At 41.4% G+C, this 27,660-nt stretch overlaps 1 protein-coding gene across 1 annotated transcript in view; it reads right to left on the minus strand.

Moving 5' to 3' along the window:
• adgrv1 (adhesion G protein-coupled receptor V1) overlaps nt 1–27,660 on the minus strand; it is a 528,099-nt gene that overhangs the window by 344,709 nt on the left and 155,730 nt on the right. The window contains exons 26-33 of the mRNA XM_073066702.1: nt 26,774–26,848; nt 19,264–19,403; nt 17,087–17,693; nt 14,998–15,213; nt 13,243–13,458; nt 7,435–7,679; nt 3,319–3,500; nt 515–1,326 (exon numbers count right to left, since the gene is read on the minus strand). Of these exons, the coding sequence (XP_072922803.1) occupies nt 515–1,326; nt 3,319–3,500; nt 7,435–7,679; nt 13,243–13,458; nt 14,998–15,213; nt 17,087–17,693; nt 19,264–19,403; nt 26,774–26,848 (2,493 nt within the window). The remainder of the gene's footprint in view (nt 1–514; nt 1,327–3,318; nt 3,501–7,434; nt 7,680–13,242; nt 13,459–14,997; nt 15,214–17,086; nt 17,694–19,263; nt 19,404–26,773; nt 26,849–27,660) is intronic.

Consider the following 27,660-nt stretch of genomic DNA (forward strand, 5'->3'; position numbering starts at 1 on the left):
TAAAATCTGTCCTTTCTTTGAATTTATAATTTACAGACACAGTATGCATTGGAATTAATATTTTTTGTGTCACAAAAGCTGAATTAGAACAGCTGTTAAATAGACAGAGGTGCAACATATATCCTATGCAAAATGTTGGAGGAACACAGCAAGTCAGGCAGCATCTATGGGGAGAAATAAACAGTCGACATTTCAGACCAAGAACCTGGAAAGGAAGCGTGAAGAAGCCAGAATAAATACTGTAGGTTGTGGGGGAGGAGTACAGCTGGGAAGTGATAGGTGAAACCAAGTGAATGGGAAGTAGGCTGGTGGTGGGGGAGGAAGGATAAAGTAAGTTAGGAGGTGAAAGATGGGAAAGGTATAGGCCTGAAGAAGGAATGGGATAAGAGAGTGGACCATGTGAAAAGGGAATTAAGAGGGGCATTTTACCTATTAATGTGGCCACAGAGTGTAACACCTGCACAAATATAATGCTTGTTTTCGGAAAGGTATTTTCATGAATACACCATCCTACCTTCTGCAAATGTTAATATTTCACCATCACCAACGAAATCTATGTTTCTCGTAGCTGTGCCACCAACCACACTCCACTGCACCGTCACCTCACCAAGACTTCCACCGCTTCTGTCTACCATAAGCTGCACTGTCACCTCTGCCTCCTCTCTCACTTCAAGGTAGCTCCCTTTCTCCGTAGCATTAATGTTCACCGAGTAAAGCAGAAAGGTGCCAAATGCATCTCCATTCATGGTTATGGTAACCGTTGCAACATCTGGCCATCCAATCGTGGGCCGGTTTTCTGGAGTGACCACTTCATTCAGCAGTTCCACACTTAGAAGCAAAACAGCAAACTTTTCATCGCGTTCTGGTAACGTGTCTGTTTGTATTAAAACTGAGAGATTCGCGGACTCATCTCCTTCATGCATGATCACCCATTGTCTGGAGGTTGGCTCATAGTCAGAGCCAGCTGTGGCCTGAGATCTCAACAGGGTGGACACCTTAGAACTATTCTTGCGATATGTTGCAAACTCTGCGCTGGGGGACAGAATGTCAGCTGCTGAAATTGTCCAGGAGCAATTGGCCTGGCCAGAGACATTGCTGAATGAGAAAGCCAAGCAAGCCTGTTCTTTCAGACAAAAAGCTGCACATGCATGAAAAGCATCCACCTCCAGAGAAACATTCAGCTGAAACACAGGTTGTCCATCTGTGATTCCACGATCTGGAGATTCATAATAAAAGAGCAGGTCCTGCCCTTCTGTTATCAAAAGCTCCAAAACATCAATCGTAGAGGTGCGGTAAAAGATTCGTAGTTGCCCAAAATGTCCTCCGCTAAATGGAAAGAGAACACAAGTAGAATACCATCAGAAAACATGAACAGACACTGAATTCACTCATGCATCCAATCTTCAAACCAAATATTCAGACACAGCACAAGTAAATGTCATTAAGGGCTGTCTGGGGTACTTGGGCAGATTTATTTTTATACACAGAATAGCAACTGCCGGGTGGTGGTGGTTAAAGCAGGTACGTTAGGGACATTTAAGAATCTCTTGAATAGGTAGGTAAATGAAAGAAAAATGGAGGCCTTGGGTTGTGTAGGAGGGAAGGACTAGATGATTGTGAAGTAGGTTTATATATGTACTATAGATTGGCACAACATCATTTGCCGAAGAGTCCGTACTGTACTTTTCTATATTCTAAATAAGTTTTAATAGAGTCGTTACAGTGAAGATATCATGTCTTTATTTAACTAAGCAACAAATTTAAGGATGAGAGGTAACTTGATAGAGGTGAACACAATGATGAGATATAGGTTGAGTGGACAACCAAAGAATTTTTCCCAGGGTGGAAATGGCTAAAACGGATATTGTCGAGCACCTCCACTCCATCTGCCCAAAGCAGAATGTCCAAGTGGTCAACAATTTTAATTCCTATCCCAATCAGACATGTCAGCCCACGGCCTCCACTTGTGTCAAGATGAGGCCACCCTCAAGGTGGAGGAGCAACATCTTATATTCTTTCTGGGTAGCCTCCAACCTGATGGCATGGATATTGTTTTCTATGACTTCCAGTAATTTATTTTTTTTCTCTCGTTCCCTTCTCCCTCACTCTTTTTCTATTCCCTGTACTGGCCTCTTACCTCTTCTCCTCACCTGCCAATCAACCCCCACCCTCCGTCTCCTTCCTTCCCTTTATCCCATGGTCCACCTACCTCTTCCATCAGATTCCCTCATCTTCAGCCCTCTACCTTTCCCACCCACCCAGTTTCACCTATCACCTTCTAGCCATCCTCCTTCTCCTCCCCCCCACCTTTTTATACTGGCATCTTCCCCCTTCCTTGCCAGTCCTGACGAAGGGTCTCTGCCCAAAGCATTGACTATTTATTCATTTCCACAGAGGCTGCCTGACCTGCTGAGTTCCTTTAGCATGTTGTGTGTGTTGCTCTATATATTACCAAATGCTGGTGGAACATTTAATAGCTAACATGGGCCTGTGATCAAAAAAGCCTGAAGATTTCCATCACGGAAGGATATTGGAGAACTAAATAGTTTTTTACAACAATCTAATAATTTCACGATCCATTGTTTTGCACGGTAGGAGGCTGATTCATTTACTAAGGGATTGAGGATGAATACTTTGATAATAAATTTTATTTACTTATTTAGAGACACAGCACAGGCCCTTCTGACCCAGCAAACCCACGCCACTTAGTTACACCAGTGTGAACAATTAACCTACTAACCCATATGTCTTTGGAATGTGGGAGGAAGCTGGAACTACCAGCGGAAAACCACGCGGTCACAGGGAGAATGTACAAACTCCTTACAGACAGCGAAAGAATTGAACCCAGGTTACTGGTACTGTAATAGTGTTATGCTAACTGCTACAATAGCATTCCAGAAGAGATTTTCATTTTTTTCTCTATTTCATGCAAATTCTGTTAGTCTCAACATGATTATATTGTGAAGCTTTTGGGGTGTCATTGTATCGTAGCAGATAGCACGTTATTGCAGCTCAGAGCATTGGAGTTCAGAATTCATTTCCAGCATCCTCTGTAAGAAAGTCTGAACATTCATACCACGAGTGCATGGGATTCCTCAGGGTGCTCCAGTTTCTTCTCAGGGCCCAAGGATGTTAATTTGCTATTATAGATTGTCCTGGGATTAGGCAAGGATTAAACAGGTGGGTTGCTAGGTGGCACAGCTCTATGGGCTGGAAGGGTCTGTTCCTCACTGTACCTCTAAAGTCAGCTCACGTTGTACCCAAAATGCCACAATCAAAAAGAACTTAATTTGTAAATTTTCATAGCAGATGGCACACCTTCTGGCCACGGTGATATTTTCTCTGGAGTTACTTTCCAGTGGCTCTTGGACTTTGTAAGCTGTGTGTGTGAAATGAACAGTACCATAAGGGTTGTCATTCGCTGGAACAATAATATTCACCATATCGTTTCTCCCAATGGAGCTCCCATAGGAAGAATGGGTGAGTTTCACCTGAATGACCTGAAAGAGAAGGATCAGTTTTAAACACTTTACCAGCCACATTAAAACTGATGTCAAAGTTAGTTTTTTGAAAAGGAGTAGCCATTAGTTAAATTGAAATTTCCAGGCAAAAATTCTGCTTTAAAAGTGGGCCCCAGTAGGTTTTTACCCACCTGCACCTTCTCCAACATCAAGCAGAAGACAAAAAAGCCCGAATGCACATACAACCAAAGTTCAATGTCCACAGTAAATTTATTTTTGAAGTACATACATGTCACAACCCTGAAATTTGTTTTTGTGGATATTCACAATAGATAAAAAGAAACAATAGAATCAATGAAAAACCACACACAAGACAGACAGTCAACCCATGTGCAAAAGACAACTGTGCAAATACAAACAAAAATCAATAAATATTGAAAACATGAGATGAAAGGGTCCTTGAAAGTGAGTCCTTAAGTTGTTGAGACAGTTCAATGTTGGGGTGAATGAAGTTTATCCCCTCTGATTCAAGAGCCTGATGGTTGAGGAGTAATAACTGTTCCAAAATCTGTGAGTCTTGAGGCTCCTGTATCTTCAGGTTTATTATTTTATCAAGGTATTGGTTTATTATTGTCACATGAATGGTGATACTGTGAGAAGCTTGTCTTACACACTGTCAATACAGTTCAAATCACTGCACAGTGCACTGAGCTTGAACGAGGTAAAACAATAACAATTCAGAATAAAGTGTGATTAGGGCTGTTAATAAAAGTTATAGTCTCAAATATTAGTAATGCCTCTTGTAATTCATAAACTACTACTGGAATTAGTTTATTATTGCCACTTGTACCAAGATACAGTGAAAAGCTTGCCTTGCTTACTGCTCATACAGATCAGTTCATTACACAGAGCACCGACATAGAACAAGATAAAACAATAACATAACGCAGAGTAAAGTGTAACGGGTACAGAAAAAGTTTAGTGCAGATAAACAATAAAGTACAAGATCATAGCGAGGTAGATCATGAGACCAAGAGTTCATCTTATCATACAAGAAGTCTAGTCAAGAGTCCAATAATGGTGGGGTAGAATCTGTCCTGTTGGAATGGTTAATGGGATGTTGAATTGAAATGGGTGGCCAAAGTGAAATCCTGTCTGTTGTGGTGAATGGCGCGTACGTGTTTAATGAAGTGATTGCCCCACCTGTGTCGGGTCTCAAAGTAGAGGAGGCCACGCCAGGAGCACTGGATACAGTAGATGACCCCGACAGACTCGCAGATGAAGGGTCGCCTTACCTTGAAGAACTGCTTGGGGCCCTAAATGACCAAACTGGTTCACACTGTCTTTGATAAGTTATCGGGAGCCTTCGCCTGATTAAAGCACTTGAATCTATGTTTCAAAATGCTGTTATTGCCATTACACTTTGGAGCAGAATTAGGCCATCTAGCCCATCGAGTCTGCTCTGCCATTTCATTATGGCTAATTTTATCCCTCTCAACTCCATTCTCCTGTCTTCTACCCATAACCTTTGACGTCCTGACTAATCAAGAACCCATCAACCTCCGCTTTAAATATATTCAGTGACTTGACCTCCACAGCCGTCTGTGGATACAGTGAAAAGCTTGTCTACAGCTTACACAGATCAAAGCATTACACAGTGCACTGAGCTAAAGGGGCAGAGCTAAGAAGTCACGAGAGGGTGGCTTCTTCAAACTCATCTACGAATCAGCTTTAATTTCTTTTTAATATCTCTTTTTTCCCTTTTCAAAGTGGATGGGGTTCCACCTGAGTCCATGATCTGCAGATGCACTCAAACTGTGGTTCTTTACAGAGGTTCCTGTGCCCCGAGCTTCCCAGCTGGCCGTTTTCTCAGTATCGCCAGGATGTCGCCTGGAAGACGCGTACCTTTGGTGTGAGGCCCTGAAATCCTGGGGGGACGAACTGATTCCATGCCGGAGACATTACCGGATAAACGGAACACTGCGAACAGTGGATTGGCTGGGGTGAACTGGCATCTGGCCATTGTTGCATGCAGACAGCCACTGGTGAGAGAGAACCGAGCATCGGGTGGGAGCCAAATGTGGGCATTCTGCTTTGAAACAGTAGTGTTGGTTGGTAGCCACTATGTGGTTTTTTTATTTGGAGATACAGCACGGTAACAGGCCCTTCCAGCCCAGTGAGCCCACACCGCCCAGTTCCACTCATGTGACCAATTAATCTACTAACCTGGAATGTGGGGAGGAAACTAGAGCACCCGAGGAAACACACGCAGTCAACGTACGAATTCTGAATGACAGCAGCGGGAATTGAACTTGGGTCACTGGCACTGTAATAGCATTATACTAACCACCACGCATACGCTACACTACTCTGATGCTTTTTATCTTTTTTTAATGCGGTTTCGCAGTAATGTAGCGGTTAGCGTGGCGCTTTAAAACTCAAGGCGTCAAAGTTCGGAGTTCAGTTCTGATGCCGTCTGTCAGAAGCATATACACCTCCCCGAAGATGCACGTGTTTCCTCCTGGTGCTCCGGTTTCCTCCCACAATCCAAAGATACACAGGTTAGTAGGTTAACTGGTCATTGTAAATTGACCTGTGATTCGGCCAGGGTTAAATAGGTGTGTTGCTGGGATGTGCAGTTCGTTGTGCCGGAAAAGCCTGCTCCACACTGGATCACTAAGTAAATGCAACAAATAAATAAACATCCATCACTGATGGAGCAGGTGAGGATGGGAGAACCAGAACATCGCCTGAGCAAATTCTGTGGTGATATGCTGGATGGATATGGGATGATGGACAGCCAACAACTACACTCACCTTCCTTTGAGCATAACGTGACAAGTACTGCTGGAAGTTAGTTCCCCACTTAAATTTATTACCTATGGTGAGGATTAACATTCTAACAACAAAAAAAAGCTTCAGGTCAGTGTGCAAAACTTTGTAAGCATTTTCAAAAACAAAAGAGATTCTGCAGATGCTGGAAATCCACAACAGCACACACAAAATGCTGGAGGACTTCAGCAGGTCAGGTAGCATCTATGAAAAGGAATAAACAATCAATATTTCACTCTGAGACCCTTCATCAAGACTGGAAAAGAAGGGGGAAAAAACCAGAATATGGTGGGGTTATTAGAAGGAGTACAAGTTGATAGGTGAAGCTAGGTGAAGGGGAGGTTGTGTGGGTAATCTTTTCTCTCTTACCCCTTTCCCTTCTCACATGCCCATCACCTCCCACTGGTGTCCCACCTCCTTCTCCTTCTCCCATGGTCCACTCTCCTCTCCTATCAGATTCCTTCTTCTCCAGCTCTTTACCTTCTCGTCCCATTTCCTCCCACTTTCCATTTCATCCCCTCTCCCCCAACCACCCACCCACCCACCTTTCTCATCCAACAGCCAAATAACAACCTCTTCCAGTAATAAACAAAAGATGCTGGAAATCCACAGCAACACAGACAAAACTCAGAAGGTCAGGCAGCATCTATGAAAATGAATAAAGAGTTGATGTTTCAGTCCAAGACCCTTCATCTGCACTAGAAAGGAAAGGGGAAGATGCCAGAATAAAATGGTAGGGTGAGGGGAAGGAGGGCAATCGAGAAGGTGAGGTGATAAAAAAACATTTTCAAAGTCATGGTCATAGCAAAATTTATTATCAAAATACTTACGTATCACCAAATAATACCTAGAGATTAATTTTCCTGCAGGCATTTACATGAAAATACCAAAAACAATAAAATTTACAAAAAACTATACATTAACAAAACTCTGTAGTATGACTTAGTGCCTCTTAGTAAGTTATATGCATGATAAAATGAATCTCAGGGCAGTATAAGCTGACGTGCAATATAAATAATTTGATAATAAATTTACTTTGACCTTTGAATTTATCTTGTGGTACCATTTTGAAAACTCCACAGGCCTAGCTAGACATTTCACAAAAAGCATTATAATCTGAATAAATTAATTCAACCCTTACCTCTTCAACTTCAGGAATGTCATCTGATAGTAATTCCAATTGTAAAGTTTGAGTAGTTTGTCCTGGAGCAAAGATGATCTCTCCTGAGGACTCCTGGAGATCGCTGGTAACCTCACGCTCATTCATTGTGGCAACCCAATGGACTGAGACAGTACCAAGTGTCCCAGCATTTCTAACAACTTGCAGATTTATCACTGTGGTTTTCGATTCTGGTTCTGCAACAATTAACTCTGTTCCTTCAAAAACTGTTAAGAAAAACTCTGTTAGGTCATGTCCGGAGTACTGCACACAGCCTAGATTAGAGAGTATGTGCTATAACGAGAAGCTGGACTCAGTTGGGTTGTTTTCTCTGGAGTGGCAGCGGCTAAGGGAAGAACTGATACAGAGACATATAACATTATGAGAGGCATAGAAAGACAGATATTATCTTTGTCATGGGGTTGAAATGTCTAACACCAGAGGGCATGCATTTAAGGCCAGAGGGGGCAAGTTCAAAGGAGATGTGAGGGGCAAGTGTGTTTTTTTTTAAACACAGAGAGTGGTGGGTGTCTAGTAGAGGTAGAGAAATTAGCAGTTATCAGATCCTCCTGAGAATCCTCTTGAGAATGCTACGTAGTCTCCTCCCTGATGGAGTGGGCATTAATTTATGCATTAAAGCTGCAGTCTGCAACTCCCAAATCATGTACCAAGGTAAGAAAAAAAATATTATTTTCACACCATAATAGTTAAGTTTTAAAATGCATCCCTGACCTAGCACTTCAAGAATATAAGCTTCTCCCAGTGTAATGCTCTGTCAAGCAGACAGGATTACATTATGGAATGAAGGCCCAATTTTAAGGAAGTATGCTAATAGTAAGAGGAATTGGCCCCTCTGGCCTTGCTTGCTGAATACTCACGTGGGACATATGAACATGTTGTACACAGATCCCTTTAACTTGCTGAGAAGATCATTGGGGCTCTCTTCCACACATCAAAGTGCTACAAACGCAGGGCCCTTAGCATTGTCAATGATCCCTCCCATCCATCCAACAGTCTCTTTGACCCCCTACCATCAGGCAGGAGGTACCGTAGCATTAGGACAAGAGCTGTTAGGATGGGAAACAGCTTCTTCCCTCAGGTCGTGAGACTACTGAACTCCCTGTCACCACCCAGGTCTCATCACATATGAAGTGCCATTAGTGTTATTCTGTTTAATTTTTAACTTGTATCATATGTTCACCTTATTAGTTGTTCATTTATTTGTGGCATGAAGGAGTACAAGTTGATAGGTGATAGGTTTGATCTTCAAGATGGCGCCAGTGTACATCGGTGACTCTCAACAGGCTGCATGAAATTATACTAGTTTTCCACAAATATACTGCTTTTCAACTACTTTTGCTGTAATCTTCAGCATGTAAATTTTCTCTTAACAATGGACTACAAAATTACATCAATGATCTTCAGATCTCATATTCTACTGTTAAATGTGCAACAGTTAAGTGTAATGTCTTTAAGAATCAATACCACGGCTGAAAACATGGCAGGAGAGATGCTATTCAAATCAGGCTGAAGCGCAGAGGGACGAGGCCTCCTCTGCCTACTATCTTGTTAGTGAATGTGCAGCCGTTAGAAAATAAAATAGATGATCTCAGGGAAAGGCTGCTGTATCAGAGGCAGATCTCAATTCTGGCCCTGAAACCTGGCTAAATGCTGGTACATCAGATGTAGTGATATGACTGAAGTTGACATAACCCATATGATCTTCCAGACTGGAAGGTTTTATGATTTTCAGAATGGATCAAACCATGAACTCCGGTAAGGAAAGAGGTGGCAGCATATGCTTTTCAGTCAATTCTCGTTAGTGCACCGATGTTGGGGTTTATGCCAGCTTCTCATTCCCCTGACCTAGTGTAACAAATGATTAAATGTAGACCATTCTCTTCACCTCAAGAGTTCTCATCCATGATCCTGACCACAGTTTACACACCACCAGCAGCCAATTATAAGCAAGCACTCGCAAAACTGCACAATGTTTTCTGTAAGGAACAGGCCATCCCGAGGCATTCCAAATTATAGATGGTGACTTTAGTCATGCCTGTCTAATTATCACCAACATGTAACCTGTTGCACCAGTGGTCCCAACACACTAAACCACTACTACATTACAATAAGGAATGCCTATTATTCCTTCCCAAGACTACATTTAGGCAAATCGATTAATTGGGCTGTACTTCTACTTCCTGGATACAGACAGAGCCTAAAGAGCAAGCCTCCAGAGATCAGGACAACTAAGAGGTGGATGCAGGAGGTAGAGGAACGGTTACATGATTGTCTTGTGTCATGGACTCGGCCATGTTGAAGAGCTCACCTGAGCACTAGGGTCATTACAGATTTTATTAAACAGCTGTGGATGAGGGTGTCCTCACAAAATCTTTCAGGGTTTTCCATCTTGCTGAGAGCCAGATCAGAGGCATTTAAGTCTGGAGATCAAGAATGCTACAAGATGTGCAGGTATGATCTCCAAAAAGCCATCTCTCAGGTGAAGTGGAGATTCCAGACTAGACTGGAATCAACAAGGGATGCTCGACAGCTGTGGCAGGGTTTGAATGCCATAACAAAGTTAAATTTTGTGACATGGGGGACAGCAGAGCTTCGCTTTCAGATGAGCTCAATGTCTTCTCTGCTTCCTTTAGTCACCAGAACAGGGTGGAACCATCGCACACCCCCATGTCTCCCGATGATCCTTGGATCTCAGTATCTGAGGATGACATGCAGGCTGCCTTCAAGAGAGTGAATCCAAGGAAAGCATCTGGTCTAGACAGAGTACCTGGCCAAATACTGAAGACCCGTGCTGACCAACTGGCTGGTGTGTTCACAGATATCTTCAACCTCTCTCTCTAGCAGTGTGTGGTACCCACCTGCTTCAAGCAGGCTTCAATCATACCAGTGCTGAAGAATGTGGTAACCTGTCTGAGTCACTATCACTCAGTGACCCTTACACCCACAGTGATGAAGTGTTCTAAGAGGCTGGTACCTCAGCTCCTGTCAGACTGGTGACCTGGATCCACTCCAATTTGCCTTCCAAAGCAACAAGTCCACAGCAGATGCCATCTCATTGGCTCTTTACACAACAATGGAACATCTGGACAGCAACAATGCATTCATCAGGGTGCTCCTTATCGATTACAGCTCAGCATATAACACCATCATCCCTTCAAAACTCCAAGACCTGGTCCTCAATACCCCTTTGTGCAATTAGATCCTGGATTTCTTCACTTATAGACCCCAGTCAGTTCAAATTGACAATACAATCTCTGTAATCTCCATGAGCACAGGAGCACTACAGGAATGTGTACTTAGCACCCTGCTCTACTCATTTTACACCTATGAATCAGCATACAGGAGGGAGATTGAAAATTCGGCAGAGTGGAGTAATAACAACAACCTCTCAATCAACATAAATAAGACCGAGGAACCAATAGTATACTTCAGAACAGGGAAACCAGAGGTCCATGAACCAGTAATCATCAGAAGATCAGAGGTGGAGAAAGTCAGTAACCTTAAATTCCTGGGTCTCACTATCTCAGACGACCGGTCCTGGACCCATCATATAAATATAATCGCAAAGAAAGCACGATGGCACCTCTACTTCCTCCGGAGTCTGTGGAGATTTGGCATGTTATCAAAAATCTTGACAAACTTCTATAGATATGTGATGGAAAGCATGCTGACTGGTTGTATTATGGCCCGGTATGAGAACAACAATTCCTTTGAGTGGAAAATGCTACAAAATGTAGTGGATTCGACCCAATAAAACCATTCCAAACATTGAGTACATCTACATGAAACCATGCTGTAGTAAAGCAGCATCAATCATCAGAGATCCTCACCACCCAGGCCATGCTCTTTTCTCACTACCTACATCAGGTAGAAGGTACAGGTGTCTCAGGACTTGCACCACCAGTTTTCAAAGACAGCTACCACGCCTCAACCATCAGGCTTTTGAACAAAAGGGGATAACTACACTGATTTAAGGACTCATTCATCTTGTTATTTCATGTTCATCATCTATTGAATTTTTTAAATTTATTACCTGCACTTGCACAGTTTGTTTGTAGTTTACAGTTCCTACTGTTTAGCTTACAAATCCTGTTTACACTTACTGTTCTATAGGTTTGTTAAGTATGCTCACAGAAAAAGAATCTCAGGGTTTTATGTGGTGACATGTATATACTCTGATAATAAATTTTACTTTGAACTTCATAATATTACTTTATGTGTTATGTGTGTGAGTTATATGTACTATGTTGTGCACCTTGGTTCAGAGGAACATTGTTTCGTTTGGTGGTATATATGTGTATGTTGAATGACAATAGACTGAACTTGAACTTCATTCATGAATGAAACCTTGTTAACCCATAATGGATGAGAGGTGACTTGGTAGAGGTGTACAGGACGATTAAGAGGCATTGACTGAGTGGACAGCCAGAGACTTTTTCTCAAGGGCAGAAATGGGTAATGCAAAGGACTAAATGGAGATAAGCATAGGGGAGATGCCAGAGGTATATTTTTCTAACATGGAGAGTGCTGAGTGCATGGTATGTACTGAGAGGCTGGTGAAAAAGGTGAGAATACATTAGCAACATTTAAGAGACTCCTAGGTAGATTCTAGAACAGAACATTATCACACAGTTCAGGCCCTTCAGCCCATGATGTTGTGCTGATATTTTAACTTACACCAAGACCAATCTAAACCTTCCCTCCTGCAGAGCCTTCCATTTTTCAACCATGCATGTGCCTATCTAGAGTTTCTTAAATGTTCTTAATATATCTGTCTCTAGCACCATCCCAGGCAGCGCGCGTTCCACGCACCCACCGTTCTCCACATAAACAAAATCTCTGACATCCCCCCACTATACTTTCCTCAATCACCTTAAAATTATAACCCCTTGTATCAGTCATTTTGGCCCCAGGAAAAGAGTCTCTGGATGTCCACTCGATCTAAGCCTCTTATCATCTTGTACACCTCTATCAAGCCACCCCTCATCCTCCTTCACTCCAATGAGAAAAACCCTAACTCATTCAGCCTATCCTTTTAAGGCATGCTCTCTAATCTTGGCAGATCTAATACGCACATAGATGATATAAAGATGGAGGGTTATATGAGAGGAAAGAGTTAGATTGAATTTACAGTAAGTTAAAATAGTTGGCGCAACATCATGGGCCAAAGGGCCATTACAGTTCTGTGTTCTACACCTCACTGTTTTTATAAATTCAGGCTCAATTATGGCAATCAGTGTCACCTTTGCCAATAATGTTCATTTCTCCTCAATGAATAATTGAAAGTAACAAGCACACAGATACTGCAGAAAGTAGAGTTAAACTGGTTACATTGTCGAGCCTTACCAATACAGCACAGTAGCATAATGGTTAGCACAATCTTTTACAGTACCAGTGATCTGGGTTCAATTCCCACCACTGTCTGTAAGCAGTTTGTACATTCTTCACGTGACCGCACGGGTACTCTCCAGGTGCACCAGTTTCCTTCCAGATGCCAAAGACCAACTGGTTGGTAGGTTAATTGGTCGTTGTAGATTTGGCTAGGATTAAATTGGGCAGTGTGGTTCAAAGGGCTGAAATATCCTATTCCATGCTGTATGTCAATAAATTACTTAATTAATTAAATGATGCACCATAGAAAGCATTTTATCTGAAAAAAAACCCAATATTACCACACAATTCTGAGTCAGGGACAGTTAAAGACCGTGAAAGAAAGACACAAAATCATGCATTTCTGGAACCATTTAAGCTCAAAACTTTTCACTGTACCAAAGGATCCATAAGGGTCATCAGAAGCCTCAATAGTAACAGTTGCTTGTGTGATGGCTCCAAGCACAGCTCCTCCTGTGGTCTCATTAATGAGTTTAACATGAAATGATTCTTCAGGTTCTGGCAACATGTCATTGAGAAGGTAAATGGGCACTGCTTTGCTGGTTTCCCCTTCCAGTAGGATGACATCAGATGAGGCTATGCTGTAATCTTCACCTGCAGAAATAATTTTATTAACTGGTATCAGTTACTTTTTGTAAAGTGTTAGCATTTATAAAGATTCAGACTTACTGTTATAATTCTACAATTGGACACCACGTATTTCATTCTGTGGTGTGTAAGCTATGGTGCGACATGCAACAAAAACAACTTTCAACAAATTTAAAGAATAAAGAATTACATAAAAATAAGTTTGAGGTTAAAGTATGGATATGGAATAAAATGTGCACTGTGCTACTGTAGTAGTTAGCATAACACTTTACAGTACAGGTGACCTGGGTTCAATTCCTGCTGGTGCCTGTAAGGAGTCTGTATGTTCTCCCCATGACCACATGGATTTCCTCTCACAGTCCAAAGACATACCGGTTGGTAGGTTAATTGGTAACAGTAAATTATCCTGTGATTAGGCTCCGATTAAATCCGGAATTGCTGGGTGGCACAGCTTGAAGGGCCAGAAGGGTCTATTCTGAGCTGTATTGCAATTTAAAAAATTAAATTAATTAATTCCACCATGTAAAAGCATTATAAAAAGTGGGTTAAACTGTTCCATAACATTGGTAGATATTTTATCATGCACTATACTGTTCATTACGATTAGATTAACTTTATTTGGGATTTCCTCCCAAAGCCTTCCCCATAGGTGGGCATAGCCACGAGGCAGCGGAGGTTTGAGGTCAGTTTTCCTTCTCCTGGATGGCTGCTGACCACAGCTACCCGAATCTGGAGCTGGACACCCTAAGGCAGTCCCATGTTGAGCTCAATGCTGATTGGCAACTCTTGCAAAGCTGCTGGTGCCAATCTGTGTCAGTCTCTGCCGTTCCTCTGAACTCATCAGCTGCATGGGGAGGGGAAGCCTGCTACATGGGCAACAGCCTGCTCTCCATATTGTACTGCCCTGGCTTGCGTATCGTATAGACAGTTGAACGCAACGTACATGGTGGACCCCAGCCAACAGAGGGCCTCAGCTTATGCATGTAATGGAACATGAATGCAATCAAAGAGTTATTCCCTTTGTATCATAGATTCACAGGCTGATCACTGCACAGAAAAGCAATTCCCTCAACAGTACTCTGCCACAATAATGCACTGATCAACCCACTAAACCTTTCAAAACTCCAGCGGTTTCATCTCCACCATTATGGTTGCAATCTTCCAGTTCCAAGTTCACCTCCTCCTGGTGCCCCTCCTCCTTTCCTTTCTTCCATGGTCCACATTGTTCCTATCAGATTCCTTTTTCTTCATCCCCATTCCCTCTTACACTTCTTACTTCAACCCCCCCCCCCCACCATCCGGCTAGCCCCTGGCGAAGGCACACCTTTTCTGCCACCTGTCCCACGGCACACATCCTCACCATTCCCAACATCCTTTTCTCCTGCCAGATTTACAAATTGCTCTCCACTCCACATTGACAAATACAGTATGTGCAGAAGTCTTAGACATCCTAGCTCTATACACAGGTATGTGCCCAAGACTTTTGCACAGTACTATAGGCAGAGCCAGATAATAATAAAATTGAACTTGAACTTGATATCCTACCAGCTCTTGCAGTCATTGACAAAGCTTGGAATTTCACAGACACATCTGCATATATGCCTCCAGTCCTCGTCACATTGATTATCGGTCCAATGTAATTTTCAGGAACACGTACAGCAGAAGTGGAGAGCTGCAGGGTACCAAATGCATCGTCATTGGCATCGATTATCACCTGCGCTATGATGTCATTCTTTGATCCGAGGCGAGGAGAACCAGCAACTAATAAATTGAATGGAAACATCATTGTTGTGTATGTTATTACAATCCATGCAAAAATTTAGGGAACAAATATATTTAATGAAACAAAAGTCACTTCTAATCCTGTGAGTAAACGATGTATCACTAAATAAAATAGAATATCAAGTTTCACGCTGCCCCAGCAACGCCCAACAAACCCAATTAACCGAATCACAGAACAACTTACAATTTACACACATTCCATGAGGAGGGCATACAGGTTCCTGACAGATGGCGCCGGAATTGAACTCTGAACTCCGGAACGCCCCAAGCGCTAACAGTAATGCCACCCTGGTGCCCACTCTTCTACTTGCCAAGAGACACAAAGCAATTTACTTTTTGCATTTAAATGCAGATTCCCTGGTGTATTGTCAATCAAAAATGTTCCACCTGAACCCTGACTTACAATCATATCTTGAGAGATACATATTCCCTGGATATCAATCCAGTACCCTGAAGCAGGAATTCTGATCCGGTCTCCGAGTGAACTAGGTATCATTGGCCAAAAGTGGAACTTCTTAACAGCCCTCTATATTGGTGAGACACAACATAATTTAGGGGACTGCTTTGTCAAGCACCTCCACTCCATCTGCAAAAACAGAATTTCCCAGTGGACAAACATTTTAACCCTTATCCCCATTCCCTTTCCGCCATGTTGGCCCACGGCCTCATCTTTTCTCATGATGAGGCCACTCTCAGGGTGGAGGAGCAACAGCTTATATTCGGTCAAGACAGCCTCCGACCTGAAGGGATGAATGTCGATTTCTCCTTCTGGTAATTTCCAACCACTTCCTTCTTCTTCTATTCCTCACTCTGGCCTCTTACCTGTTCTCCTCACCTGTGTCTCACCTCCTCCTGGTGGCACTCATCATTCCCTTTCTCCCACGGCCCATTCTCCTCTCCAATTAGTCTCCTTCTTCTTCAACCTTTTGCCTTTTCCACATATCACTTCCCAGCTTCTTACTTCATCCCCACTCAGATTCAGATTCAGTTTATTGTCATTTAGAAACCACAAATGCAATGCAGTTAAAAAATGAGACAACATTCCCCCAGAATGATATCACAAAAGCATTTGACAAAACAAACTACACCAGAAAATCAGAAAATCCACGTAAAATCCCTCACCCACTTGGCTTCACCCACCTCCTTCTAGCTTGTTCTCCTTCCCTCCCCTCGTCTTCTTATTCTGGCATCTTCCTCCTCCTTTCCAGTCCTGATGCAGGGTCTGAGCCCGAAACATCAACTGTTTACTCACTTCTATACCTGCTGAGATCTTCTACCATTTCTGGATTTCCATCAAATGCAAAATGTCTTGTGTTTATCATTGGTCATGTTACGATTAGCTTTATTTGTCACTTACATATCAAAAGGCACAGTGAAACGTGTCATTTTGTGTCAACAACCAACACAGTCAGAGTACTGTGCTGGGAGCAGCCCTCAAGTGTCTCCCTGCTTCCGGCAGCAACGCGCAGAAAGCCCACAACTCACTACCCTAACCCAAATGTCTTGTGGAATGTGGGAGGAAACCACAGCACCCGGAGAAGACCCACACCGTCACAGGGAGAATGTACAAACTCCTGACAGACAGCAGCGGGAACTGAACCCCCAATTTTCCAGTCGCTGGTGCTGAAAGCGTTATGCTGACTGCCACAGTATTGTGCCACCCCCCACATTCTTTTGGATTCTGTAATCAGGCTAGAGTTCAATAAGCCGGTTTCTGAATGGGCAGTTTGTTGGGCTGGAAGGACCTGGTACAACCTTGTAACTCCTCCTATTAGATTAAATAGTTAATTTAAAACGACTTGAGCGGTACAAGGTTAGACTAAAACTGAGCCACCTATTTTAGATTACTCACTTGGTCGGTCCTGCTCCCCCCTCAGCAGTGCAACGCTCTGTAACTCGACAAACACAGACTCTGGCCTCTCAGGTTCTCCATCGTCCAGAATAGGAAGAGTTATGTTAGCTTCCGTTTGATTGGCTTCAAAGATTATTGACCCCGATACAGCAAGATAATCACTTTTATCCATTGCCAGAGCAACGAAATATGGCAGACCAGTTGACCTTGTGTCATCCACGGTTGAGAAGGTAACTATGGTGATACCCATCAATCCATTAAGTCGCTGAACTGTCAATGTCACATTCTGGTCCTTCTCCTCAACTCTGATTGGTTGACTTCTTCCCGAAAAGAGGAACACACCATAAGGATCGTCATTGGCTAAAACCGTCAAGGTGGCATTTACTCGAATTCCCAGTCGTCCTTTGGTGACATCAGTAATGTGAATCATGAACTGTTCATCCAATTCCGGCACATCGTCCGAAGCCACCTGTAGCTCAATGTCAGCCAGCGCTTGTCCCATTTCGAACGTGACATTGCCACAGATATTGACCAGGTTGTTGTAAGGGTCAGAGTCCACCTCCCAGAACAAAATAACCTGAGACAGTGCACCACCAGCACGGACTACCTGAAAATTCCAATAACTTGTTCAGTCAAATACAAGGCATCTTCCAAATCATAAATTATTGTCAAAGAGTTACTTAAATTAATGGAAAAATTATTTAACAAAATTAAAGTCAAAGTAAAATCAAACTTATTATCAAAGTAAAACAAAGTTTTATCTGCACTTTCTCCAATGCTATTGTCTCCTCCTATTGTGTGTGACCACAACTTCAGCTCGGCTCCAAATGATGAATTTGAAGTTGAAGCATATCCTCCCTGCTGGTGTATTCAATGCCCAGTCTAAAACAGGCCAGATCTCCATTTGCTTTCTTAAAGGCGTCATCTACCTGCACTACCCACCCCCTTTCAAGGATTGTTGGACTTGTATACCAAGGTATATCCGTTCTTTAATATTCCCTAGGTCCTTGCCACTTGTGATACGAAGGGGCCACTGGAAAAGCTGCAGAAAGTTGTGAACTCAGTCAGCTCCATCATAGGGCACTATCCTCCCCAGCATCAAGCACACTTTCAAAAGGGGATGCCTTAAAAAGGTGGCATCCATCATTAAGGGCCCCCATCAGCCAGGAGATGCCCCCTTCTCATTGCTACCATCAGGAGCCTTAAGACACACACTCAACATTCCAGGAGCAACTTCTTCCCCTTTCCCATCAGACTTCTAAATGGACAATGCACCCATGAACAATAATACTATTTTTGTCCTCTCTTTTCACACTGCTTATTTAATTTTATTTTTTGTGCTACAGTACTGCGCAAAAGTCTCAGGCACATTAGTTATATATACTGTATGTGCCTACAACTTTTGCACAGTAATGTACTTATTGTAATATATATATTTTATAATGCATTGCAATGTACTTCGGCTGCAAAAGAACAAATTTCATGACATATGCCAGTGATATTAAACCTGATTCTGATTCATATTCTCACAGCATTTAGAGAAAAATAAAGAAATACAATGGAATTTATGAAAATTCTATGCATACACAAAAACTGATAAACCACAATAGCAGATTATTATGGACAGAAGGTGAGTTATTCTTGAACATCGAATCTCACCGATAGTGATCAGCATGAGTATCATGAATAAAAATCACAATGCACTGAAGTTAAAGAAGTAAATCACTAGCACTAATAAAAAAAATGTGTCTGGAACTCTGGACAAAGGGTCAAAGTTAAAGTCCAAACAAAATTTATTACCAAATTAATTATTTGTTGTCATATACTTCCTTAAGATTCACTTTCTTGCAGGCATTTACAGGAAAATATAGAAATACAAAGCTATGTATAAACAAAGACTGACAAATTACCAGTGTGCAAAAGAAGACAAAACTGTGCAAATAAAAAAATAATCCTGAGAATATGAGTTGTCAGGTTGTAGGGACCTTTAAAGTGAGTCTATCAGTGCTGGAGTCCCAGAGTTTCAGAGCTGAGCTGAGTGAGTTATCCATGCCAGTTCAGGAGCCTGATGGCTGGAAGGTAATAACTGTACAATCACTTGAAGCTATGCATTGGAATCATTATAAAATATTTCAGCACAATTTTGCATCTCTGTTACGATGTTTATCGGTACTGACCTGTAGTAAGACTATATCCTGACTCCCTTCAGGTTCTGTAGTGTTTGTGTGCAAAGAGTCATTACTGAATTGGAACACTCCATACGCATCGTCAGAGGCATCAATAGTAACAATGATTTCAGAAGCTATTGCAAGGCTAGCTGCAAATCAAAATATTTGAGACATGATGTTTTAATTGTAATACCCTGGTTTAAGACCATGCATTATTTTAGTAATGCCATTATGCTGTTGGCTATTGCATTTTCTGCAGATTTTCTCAAAACACAATAAGAGTTCTTTTGATTACATTATATAACTGAGCATTACATTTCTCTTGCTGTTTAAAATAGTAATTCAGTTGATTACGTGAGGTTTGTTGAATTAATTAATAAGATTTTGTGTTCATGTTTTTTCGAGAGAGTGTGCAGGAAAAGATCGGGATAGAGCCATTTTCTAGAGAGCACAGGATTGAAGGACGAGGAAGAAGGTGAGTGGAAATGGACACCAAACATCGGAGAAAAACATGGTGAAACCCTCACAGAACCCACTTAGAAGGACAGATACTGATGGTGGAAAATCCTCAGGCAGACAATGGTTTCGGTAAGAATGTATAGATAACTTCTAGTTAGGACACGACCGACGTTGAAGGAAGTTTGACCATTTTTCTCTTAAAAGTTGTGAGAATATTTGTTTCCAGTAACAGGATCTTCATCACAAAACTGTTTCAATGTTGTGAGTAAACAAATGAAAGCAACAATAAGCTCTAACAATTATGTGCACAATATAGACCAATATATCTGTAATAGGCCTTGTTCATTTAGTTTGTATGTCACAGATTAAAATATTGTGTCAATACATTTTTGATCTAAGTTTATACCGGTGTGAGTTAAATTATTGTTTCCTGGCAAGTGGTAAATTTGCAAGGGTGTGTCAGCATTCATACAGTAATTGCCTTTGTTTTACTTGGAAGGACACATTCAAACTTTTGTATTTGTGTTTACCTGTATCATATTTACCCTAGATATGTTCATTTACTGAAAATTTCTTTTTTCATGCATTGTCAAGTTATAGTGCTGTTCAGTTGATTTCACAGTAATAGCTAAGTCATTACGAGCCTATGGTGAGAGGGTTACATAATAATTTCATTCCAAGCTGATTTAGGAACCATAGAGCATTACAGCACAGAAATAGGCACATCAGCCCATCTGATCCATGAACTATTATTCCGCCTAATGTCGTCAACCTGCACCTGGACCACAGCTGAGTTTTCAAACATAACCAATCATATTTTACAGAAGTACCTGTTGATTTTATCAAATAACTACACTTCAAGAATATATAAGACTAATTTTTATAAAAATAATTTCTCAGTTTTAAAGATTAAATATAAGGCCAATTTGTCGCATGTACGTTGAAATATACAGAATTTGTCATTTGTATCAAATCTGGGCAGGACAATAGTGTAGTGGTTAGCACACGTTTTACAGTACAGTTGACACAGGTTCATTTCCTGCTGCTACCTGTAAGGAGTTTGTACATTCTCCTAGTGATTGTGTGGATTTCCTCTGGGTCTGTCCTGTGGGGAGCATGACTTACTCTGATTGTCAAAAGTCATTTTGTCATGACTGGCAAGTTTAGAAACTGCAGCTGCTCTTCTCATTGGTTAGCTGCCTGGCGTCCAGTTTCAGATATCATGGATATACAATAGCACATGGAAGGGGCTTGCTCTCTCCTCTGTTTAAAGCAAGCGGTGCACATGACCATCGGGAAGGTATGCTCTGTGCACACTTTAAGCTAAGTGTTGTTGTTGAATGTATGTTTGTTGAATATTCAGCTTTGTAGTTCTGTAACCTGGGGAACATGAATGCTTGGTCAAATTTTTACTGTTTACAAATTAATTATTAATATACTTATTCGTAGTCAGTGTTTTCTGTCTCACTTGCCTGACCTGTGAACCCGATTCAATGTCACACTTTGGTGCTGCGAGCAGGGTGTGGCTTTTTCAGCAAATATGCATTTCTTTAAAATGTTATTTATAGGGGAGGACCCCAGTCCTTCCCCACTCCCCCACCCATATGAGAGATGCTGAGTCCCAAGCTGGACAGATAATAGCGAGGGCTTTGGAAACCTCACTAACTGGTTATGGAATGCCAGTAAACTGGTCATAACAGTTAATTTTAGTTAATTTTGCCTGGGTTGAAATGAGACATCACATCATTTTTACACTTAAATCACTGGGTTTTCCCAGAAGGGAATATAGCCAACAGGATGCTTCCTGGCTGTTTGCAGTGATTGTAAGTTATCAGTGTAAACCGATGACAAGAATAAGTTTGAGAACCTCAGTCAGCACTGGATTATTCTGAGAGAATCACTATTGATGGCTCAGAGTAGGGCAACAAAGTTAGAGAGTAAGAATATAGAGTTAGGAATATATAGTGTTTTTTCTAAATATCCAGTGACTAATCAGAAGCAAGTGCATTTAAATCTCCCTGCATTACAGAATGGTGAAGTGGTAGATGCAGATTTGTGGTGGGAGAGCCTGTGACACACTCCTGGGGATCATGTTTGAATTTGCACACCAATGGATCAGATTGCTGAATTTGTGTGAGGACTCCTTACTACATCGTGGAAGGGATGCCACTAATATTGATTCCTTTGACAAGGAAAAGACTGTTGGGGGATATTATCCGCCTTCTTGGGTTTTGGCATTCTGTTTTTGAGGAGCTGGGAGGGGGTAGTCTATTCCAGCCAAACTCAACCCAGAGTATGGTAACAGCCTTCAAGGACTTGATCCTCAATATCCCTGGTAGAATGAGTGCTTTAAGAGCTGGTATTTCCCTACGTACTATCTGTATAATTTCATTGCCCTGACTCTTAAGGTGATTTCCCTACCTGACAGAGTGTGGGTGAAGGTGGTATACTGAGTACAGGTACAAGGTGCAAGGTGTATGGCAAGTGTGAACAGGAACAGTATCCTGCGATGGCTGTGTCTCTGCCAGATGGTGGTGTGAAGGTGGGCAGTTGCTGGATGCTGAACGGAACTTACTGGATATGCATTTCCTAAGCCTACACGTGGTTCCCACAGGGTGGTGAGGTTGATTATGTAGTATTGTATGTCTGCCACTCCAATGCCCTGGATAAGCACCTTGCCCATGCTGGTCAGTAAGAGGGCTATCACAAAGGAAGGAAGGTTTTGAATGATACCCTTTCTCAGCATGGTGTGGCCAGGCTGTCCTGGGAACTGACTTCAATGGCATTAGATTACCTGCTCACAAAGGAAGGTGGCACTTGTGCTGTTATTGGTCAAGAATGTTGCACCTACATTCCTGACAGGTCGGGGAACATCACTCGGATCGGATGTGAGAGTCAGCTGTATAAGATTAAGTGGGGGACCAGCTCCTTAGCCATTACACTCCAGGGTGGAGCTGGTGAACTTTTGGAGCACAGGAGGCTGGTGTAGTATACAGGGTGACTACTGGGTTTACAGTACTGGGTACTGCACTCTTGTGCTTTATATGTAACTTAGGATGTTCGCAGGAGTCTTACTAGTCTGAGGGTTGGGTCATCACATTTGCAACTTCCAAGTGGTGAAGTGTTCTGCAGGGGGGAGGGATGCATGGCTTACTCTGATTGTCAAAAGTCACTTTGCCATGATTGGTTAGTTTAGAAATTGCAGCTGCCTTTCCCATTGGTCAGCTGCCTGGTGTCCAGTTTCAAATATTCCGGATATAAAAGGCACATGGAAGGGGCTTGCTATCTCTCTTCCTTTGTTTAAGCCAAGCAGTGCACATGACCATTGGGAAGGTATGATCTGGGTGCACTTTTATCTAAGTATATTTGTTGAAAGTTTGTTTGTTGAACATTCAGTTTTGTAGTTTCTGTAACGAGGGTAACATTTTGACTGTTTGTAAATAAATGATTAATATACTTATCCACAGTCAGTGTATTCTGTCTCATTTGCCAGACCCGCAAACCCAATTCAGCGTTACAGGTGCTCCCGTTTCCTCCCACAGGCCAAAGACGTACCAATTAGTAGGTTAATTGATCATTGTAAATTATCCTGTGATTAAGCTAGGGTTAAATTAGGGGTTGCTGGGCAGCATGGCTCGAAGGGTTGGAAATGCCTATTCCACCCTGAACCTCAATCAGTAAATCATCAGTGATGATGGTCATGGAGGCAGCCCAGTTCCACCGTGCTGCTTATGCCAACACAGCAAGCCCACAACTCACTAACTCTAACTACAACCTAGAACGTGTGAGCAAGGGGGATACCCACGTGGCCCCAAAATCTCCAATGACAATGTGGTTTTCAGAAAGCTTCATTTCAGTTTGTTGAAAATGACTTCATTACCATCTACTATCTAAGAAAATAAAGTATGTATCTGAAATTTCAATAACACCCAGTGGCCACTTTAATAGGTACACCTGCTCATTAATTCACATTTCAAATCAGCCAATCATGTGGCAGCAACTCAGTGCAGGTTCAGTTGTTGTTCAGAACAGACACAGAATAAGGAAGAAATGTGATCTAATTGACTTTGGAATGATCGTTGGTGCCAGATGGGGTGGTTTGAGTGTCACAGAAACTGCAGATATTCTGGGATTTTCACACACTACAGTTTCGGAGTTTATAGAGAATGGTGTGAAAAGTGAAAAAGAACATCCGGAGAGCAGCAGGTCCATGGGTAAAAATGCCTTGTTAATAAGACCATAAGATACAAGAGTAGAATTAGGCTATTTGGCCCATCAAGTCTGCTCTGACTTCCATCATGGCTGATTTATTAACCTTCTCGATCCCATTCTACTGCCTTCACCCGATAATCTTTGACACCCTGACTAATCTAGAACCTATCAACCTCTACTTTAAATATTCCCAATGGCTTGGCCTTCACAGCTGTCTTTGGCAATAAATTCCACAGATTCACCACCCTCTGGCTAAAGAAACTCGTCCCCTTTTCTATTCTAAATAGACATCTCTCTATTCTGAGTCTATGGCTTCTTGTCCTAGACTCACCCAGTACAGGAAACATTCTCTCCACATCCATTCTATCCCAGCCTTTTAATATTCAACAGGTTTCAATGAGACCTCCCTTCATTCTTCTCAACTCCAGTAAGTACAGGCCCAGAACCATCAAATGCTTCTCATATATCAACCCTTTCATTCCCAGAATCATTCTTTTTTAAAAAAAATTTTTATTGAATTTTCAAATAGGTTACAGAAAGAAAAAAATTATCAACCCTTCCCCCCCTCCCCCTAACATATCCCTATAGAAAAAAAAAGAGAAGAAAAAAGAAAGAAAGAAAGAAAGAAAGAAAGGAAGAAAGAAAAAAGAAAGAAAGAAAGAATGCCTGGATATCGGAAGATCCCCACATGCTCCATGAAGTTCATAATAGCTTTAATATGTATATTTATTTATTTCCCCAGATAACCAATAATTTTATCTTCGGAGCACCTATATATTTAATCCTATTTTTTGTAAATAAGGGCACCAAATTTTCAGAAATATTTCATATTTATCACTTAAATTATAAGTAATTTTTTCAAGTGGAATGCAGCTAAAAATTTCATTCTTCCAACGATCTATACTTAAGTATGAATCCGATTTCCAAGTAACTGCAATAGCCTTTTTGGCTACTACCAATGCAATTTTTATGAATTCTTTCTGATATTTATTCAATTTGGATTTCGATTTTATCCCTTCAATATCGCCTAGTAAAAATAATGTTGGATTATGTGGAAGTTGTATTCCAATAATTTGTTCCAGTAAAACTCTTAAATTTGTCCAAAAAGGTTGAATTTTAAAACAAGACCAAGTAGAGTGTAAAAAAGTACCAATTTCTTGATTACATCGAAAACATTGATCAGATAAATTTGAGTTTAATCTATTTATTTTTTGTGGTGTAATATATATTACAAAAGAGGGAAGAAGTGAGTGTGGCAGTTGCTTTGGATGCAGAAAAAGCATTTGATAGATTGGAAAGGGATTTTTTATTTACGGTATTGGAAAAATATGGATTAGGAGTTTCTTTTATAAAATGGATTAAAACCTTAAATACTAACCCCAAAGCTAAAGTGGTGACAAATGGCCAAATTTCAACATCATTTCAGTTAACAAGGTCAACTAGACAAGGTTGTCCATTATCACCTGCTTTATTTGTGTTGGCAATAGAACCATTAGCTGAATTAATTAGAACTGACTCAGATATTATGGGTTTCAGAGTTAATCAGGAGGAATATAAAATTAACTTATTTGCTGATGATGTTCTGATTTATCTAACTAACCCATTGCATTTGTTGCGTAAATTATTTTCTAGATTGGAAGAATATGGGAAAATATTAGGGTACAAAATAAATTGGGATAAAAGTGAAATTCTACCCCTTACTAAAAGAGATTATAGTCAATGTCGATTAATAACTCAATTTAGATGGCCGATAAATGGTATAAAGTATTTAGGTATAAGAGTTGATAATGATATAAAGAATTTATATAAATTAAATTATTTGCCGTTATTGAAAAAACCCAGAATCATTTTTGTGGACTTCTTGTGAACTTTCTCCAATGCCAGCATACCTTTTCTTAGATAAGAGGCCCAGAACTGCTCAGAGGAGCATCTATGAGTGTACAACATGTCGAACCTTGAACTAGATGGCCTGGAGTAGCAGAAGCCCATGAACACACAGAGGCGGCCACGTTATTAGGTACAGGAGGTATGAAACAAAGTGGCCACTGAGAGTATTTTAGATACCTACAGAGGATTTTCTAAGAACTATCACTCTTTGAGACAGGTGACAGGACATCAGGCAATTGATGGTCAGTATTTGACAACTGAGCAACAAGTTTTAAACAGAAAATTTTTAGATGTTATAAAGCAGAGGGGAATGTCAGAAGGGAGTTTGTTTTTACATAAAGAGTGGTGGGGGCCTGCAATGCCCTGCCAGGGGTGTTGGAAGAGGCAGATACAGAAGTGACATTTAAGAAACCCTTAGATTAGTGCCATGGTAGTGTAGTAGTCAGAACACTGCTATTACTGCTCAGGGCATCAGATTTAAGCGTTCCCCGTGGAATGCCTGGGTTTTCCCCAGCTACTCTGACTTCCTCACAATCAAAAGACATGCTGGTTAGTAGGTTAATTAGTCATTGTAAATAGTCGAGTGCTAGGCTCAGTTAAATCGGGGGTTGCTGGGCGGCACAGTTCAAAGCACCAGAGGGGCCTGTCTCTCTGAATAAAGATGATAAAAAAATGGAGGCTCTGTATGAGGGAAGAGTTAGACTGATGTATGTTAAAAGATCAGCACAATATCGTGAGCTGAATGGCCTGTATTGTGGCTCTAATATCTTATGTTTTATGAAATTTAATAGCAGAGACTTGTAAAACCAAAGTAAACTCATGACTAGATACTGTAATCAGATCCCTATTCAAAAGACAAGAGAGGACATCAGGTCCAAGCACCTCACTGGTGTCAGGAGCAAAGTGTAAACTGCAAATGAAAGGAGACCAAGTGAATACATGAAAGACAGAAGGTTCTTACCATGCACATGGAAATCTGGAAGGACAAACTCCACTTCACCATCTCCACTACTGCTGGTGCCAAATGGTTCAGCCACTTCAGAAAGAAACACAGCAAATTCACAGACACAAAAAAAAACACAGGTAAGCCAATGAGACTGAGAAATCAAATAAATTATTTTGCTGAAGTATCAGGCAGAAACTTTTTTGAATGATAAAGAGTCGGCAGCAACTTTTTTCCGCCATTAGCTTGGATAGATTTACAGCTCGGGTGGGTAAATATTGGGCTGGAAAGTTGCTTGCCCCAAAGGGATGGATGTAACACAACTTAGAGAGAACAAATGTGCCACATGCAAGCACCTGCATTTGATTTCAGATAGCAGAAATCCACTCAAACTTATGTAGACTGGACAAAATGAAATGACAAACTGCCACTTGTTACATCTAACTTCAGCATAATGAGGTACAACAAAGACTGTAACATGGAAACAGTGCGTTGCTGGTCTGCTCACATTGTTGCAAGAGCAACCTCTCTCTCCCTCGATGGGGGGACCGAGTCTGTCTGCGATACCAGAGTGCTGGACTATGTACTGTAGTTTTTGATACACTCTGGATCAAGGTCTCTTTGGGGGGCTTTTGCTATCACTTGCATGGTGGGTGGGGTGGGGGTTGATGCTTTTACTGAAGGTTATGTGATAGGAGGAGGGTTCTGAAGTTTCCATCATTCATTCTTTGGGGTTTCTTGTTTCGTGAATGTCAGTGAAGAGTGAGAATTTCGGGTTTTATACTGAATACATTCTCTGATATCAAATTGAACCGCTGAACTCACTAAGAGGAAATTCATGAGCCTTTATCCTAGCAAACTATCGCAGAAATCTCAAACATGTAATTTGCCTTAATCTCTCATTT

The sequence above is a fragment of the Hemitrygon akajei genome, chromosome 2 (genome assembly GCF_048418815.1).
Source record: "Hemitrygon akajei chromosome 2, sHemAka1.3, whole genome shotgun sequence".
Lineage (NCBI taxonomy): Eukaryota > Metazoa > Chordata > Chondrichthyes > Myliobatiformes > Dasyatidae > Hemitrygon > Hemitrygon akajei.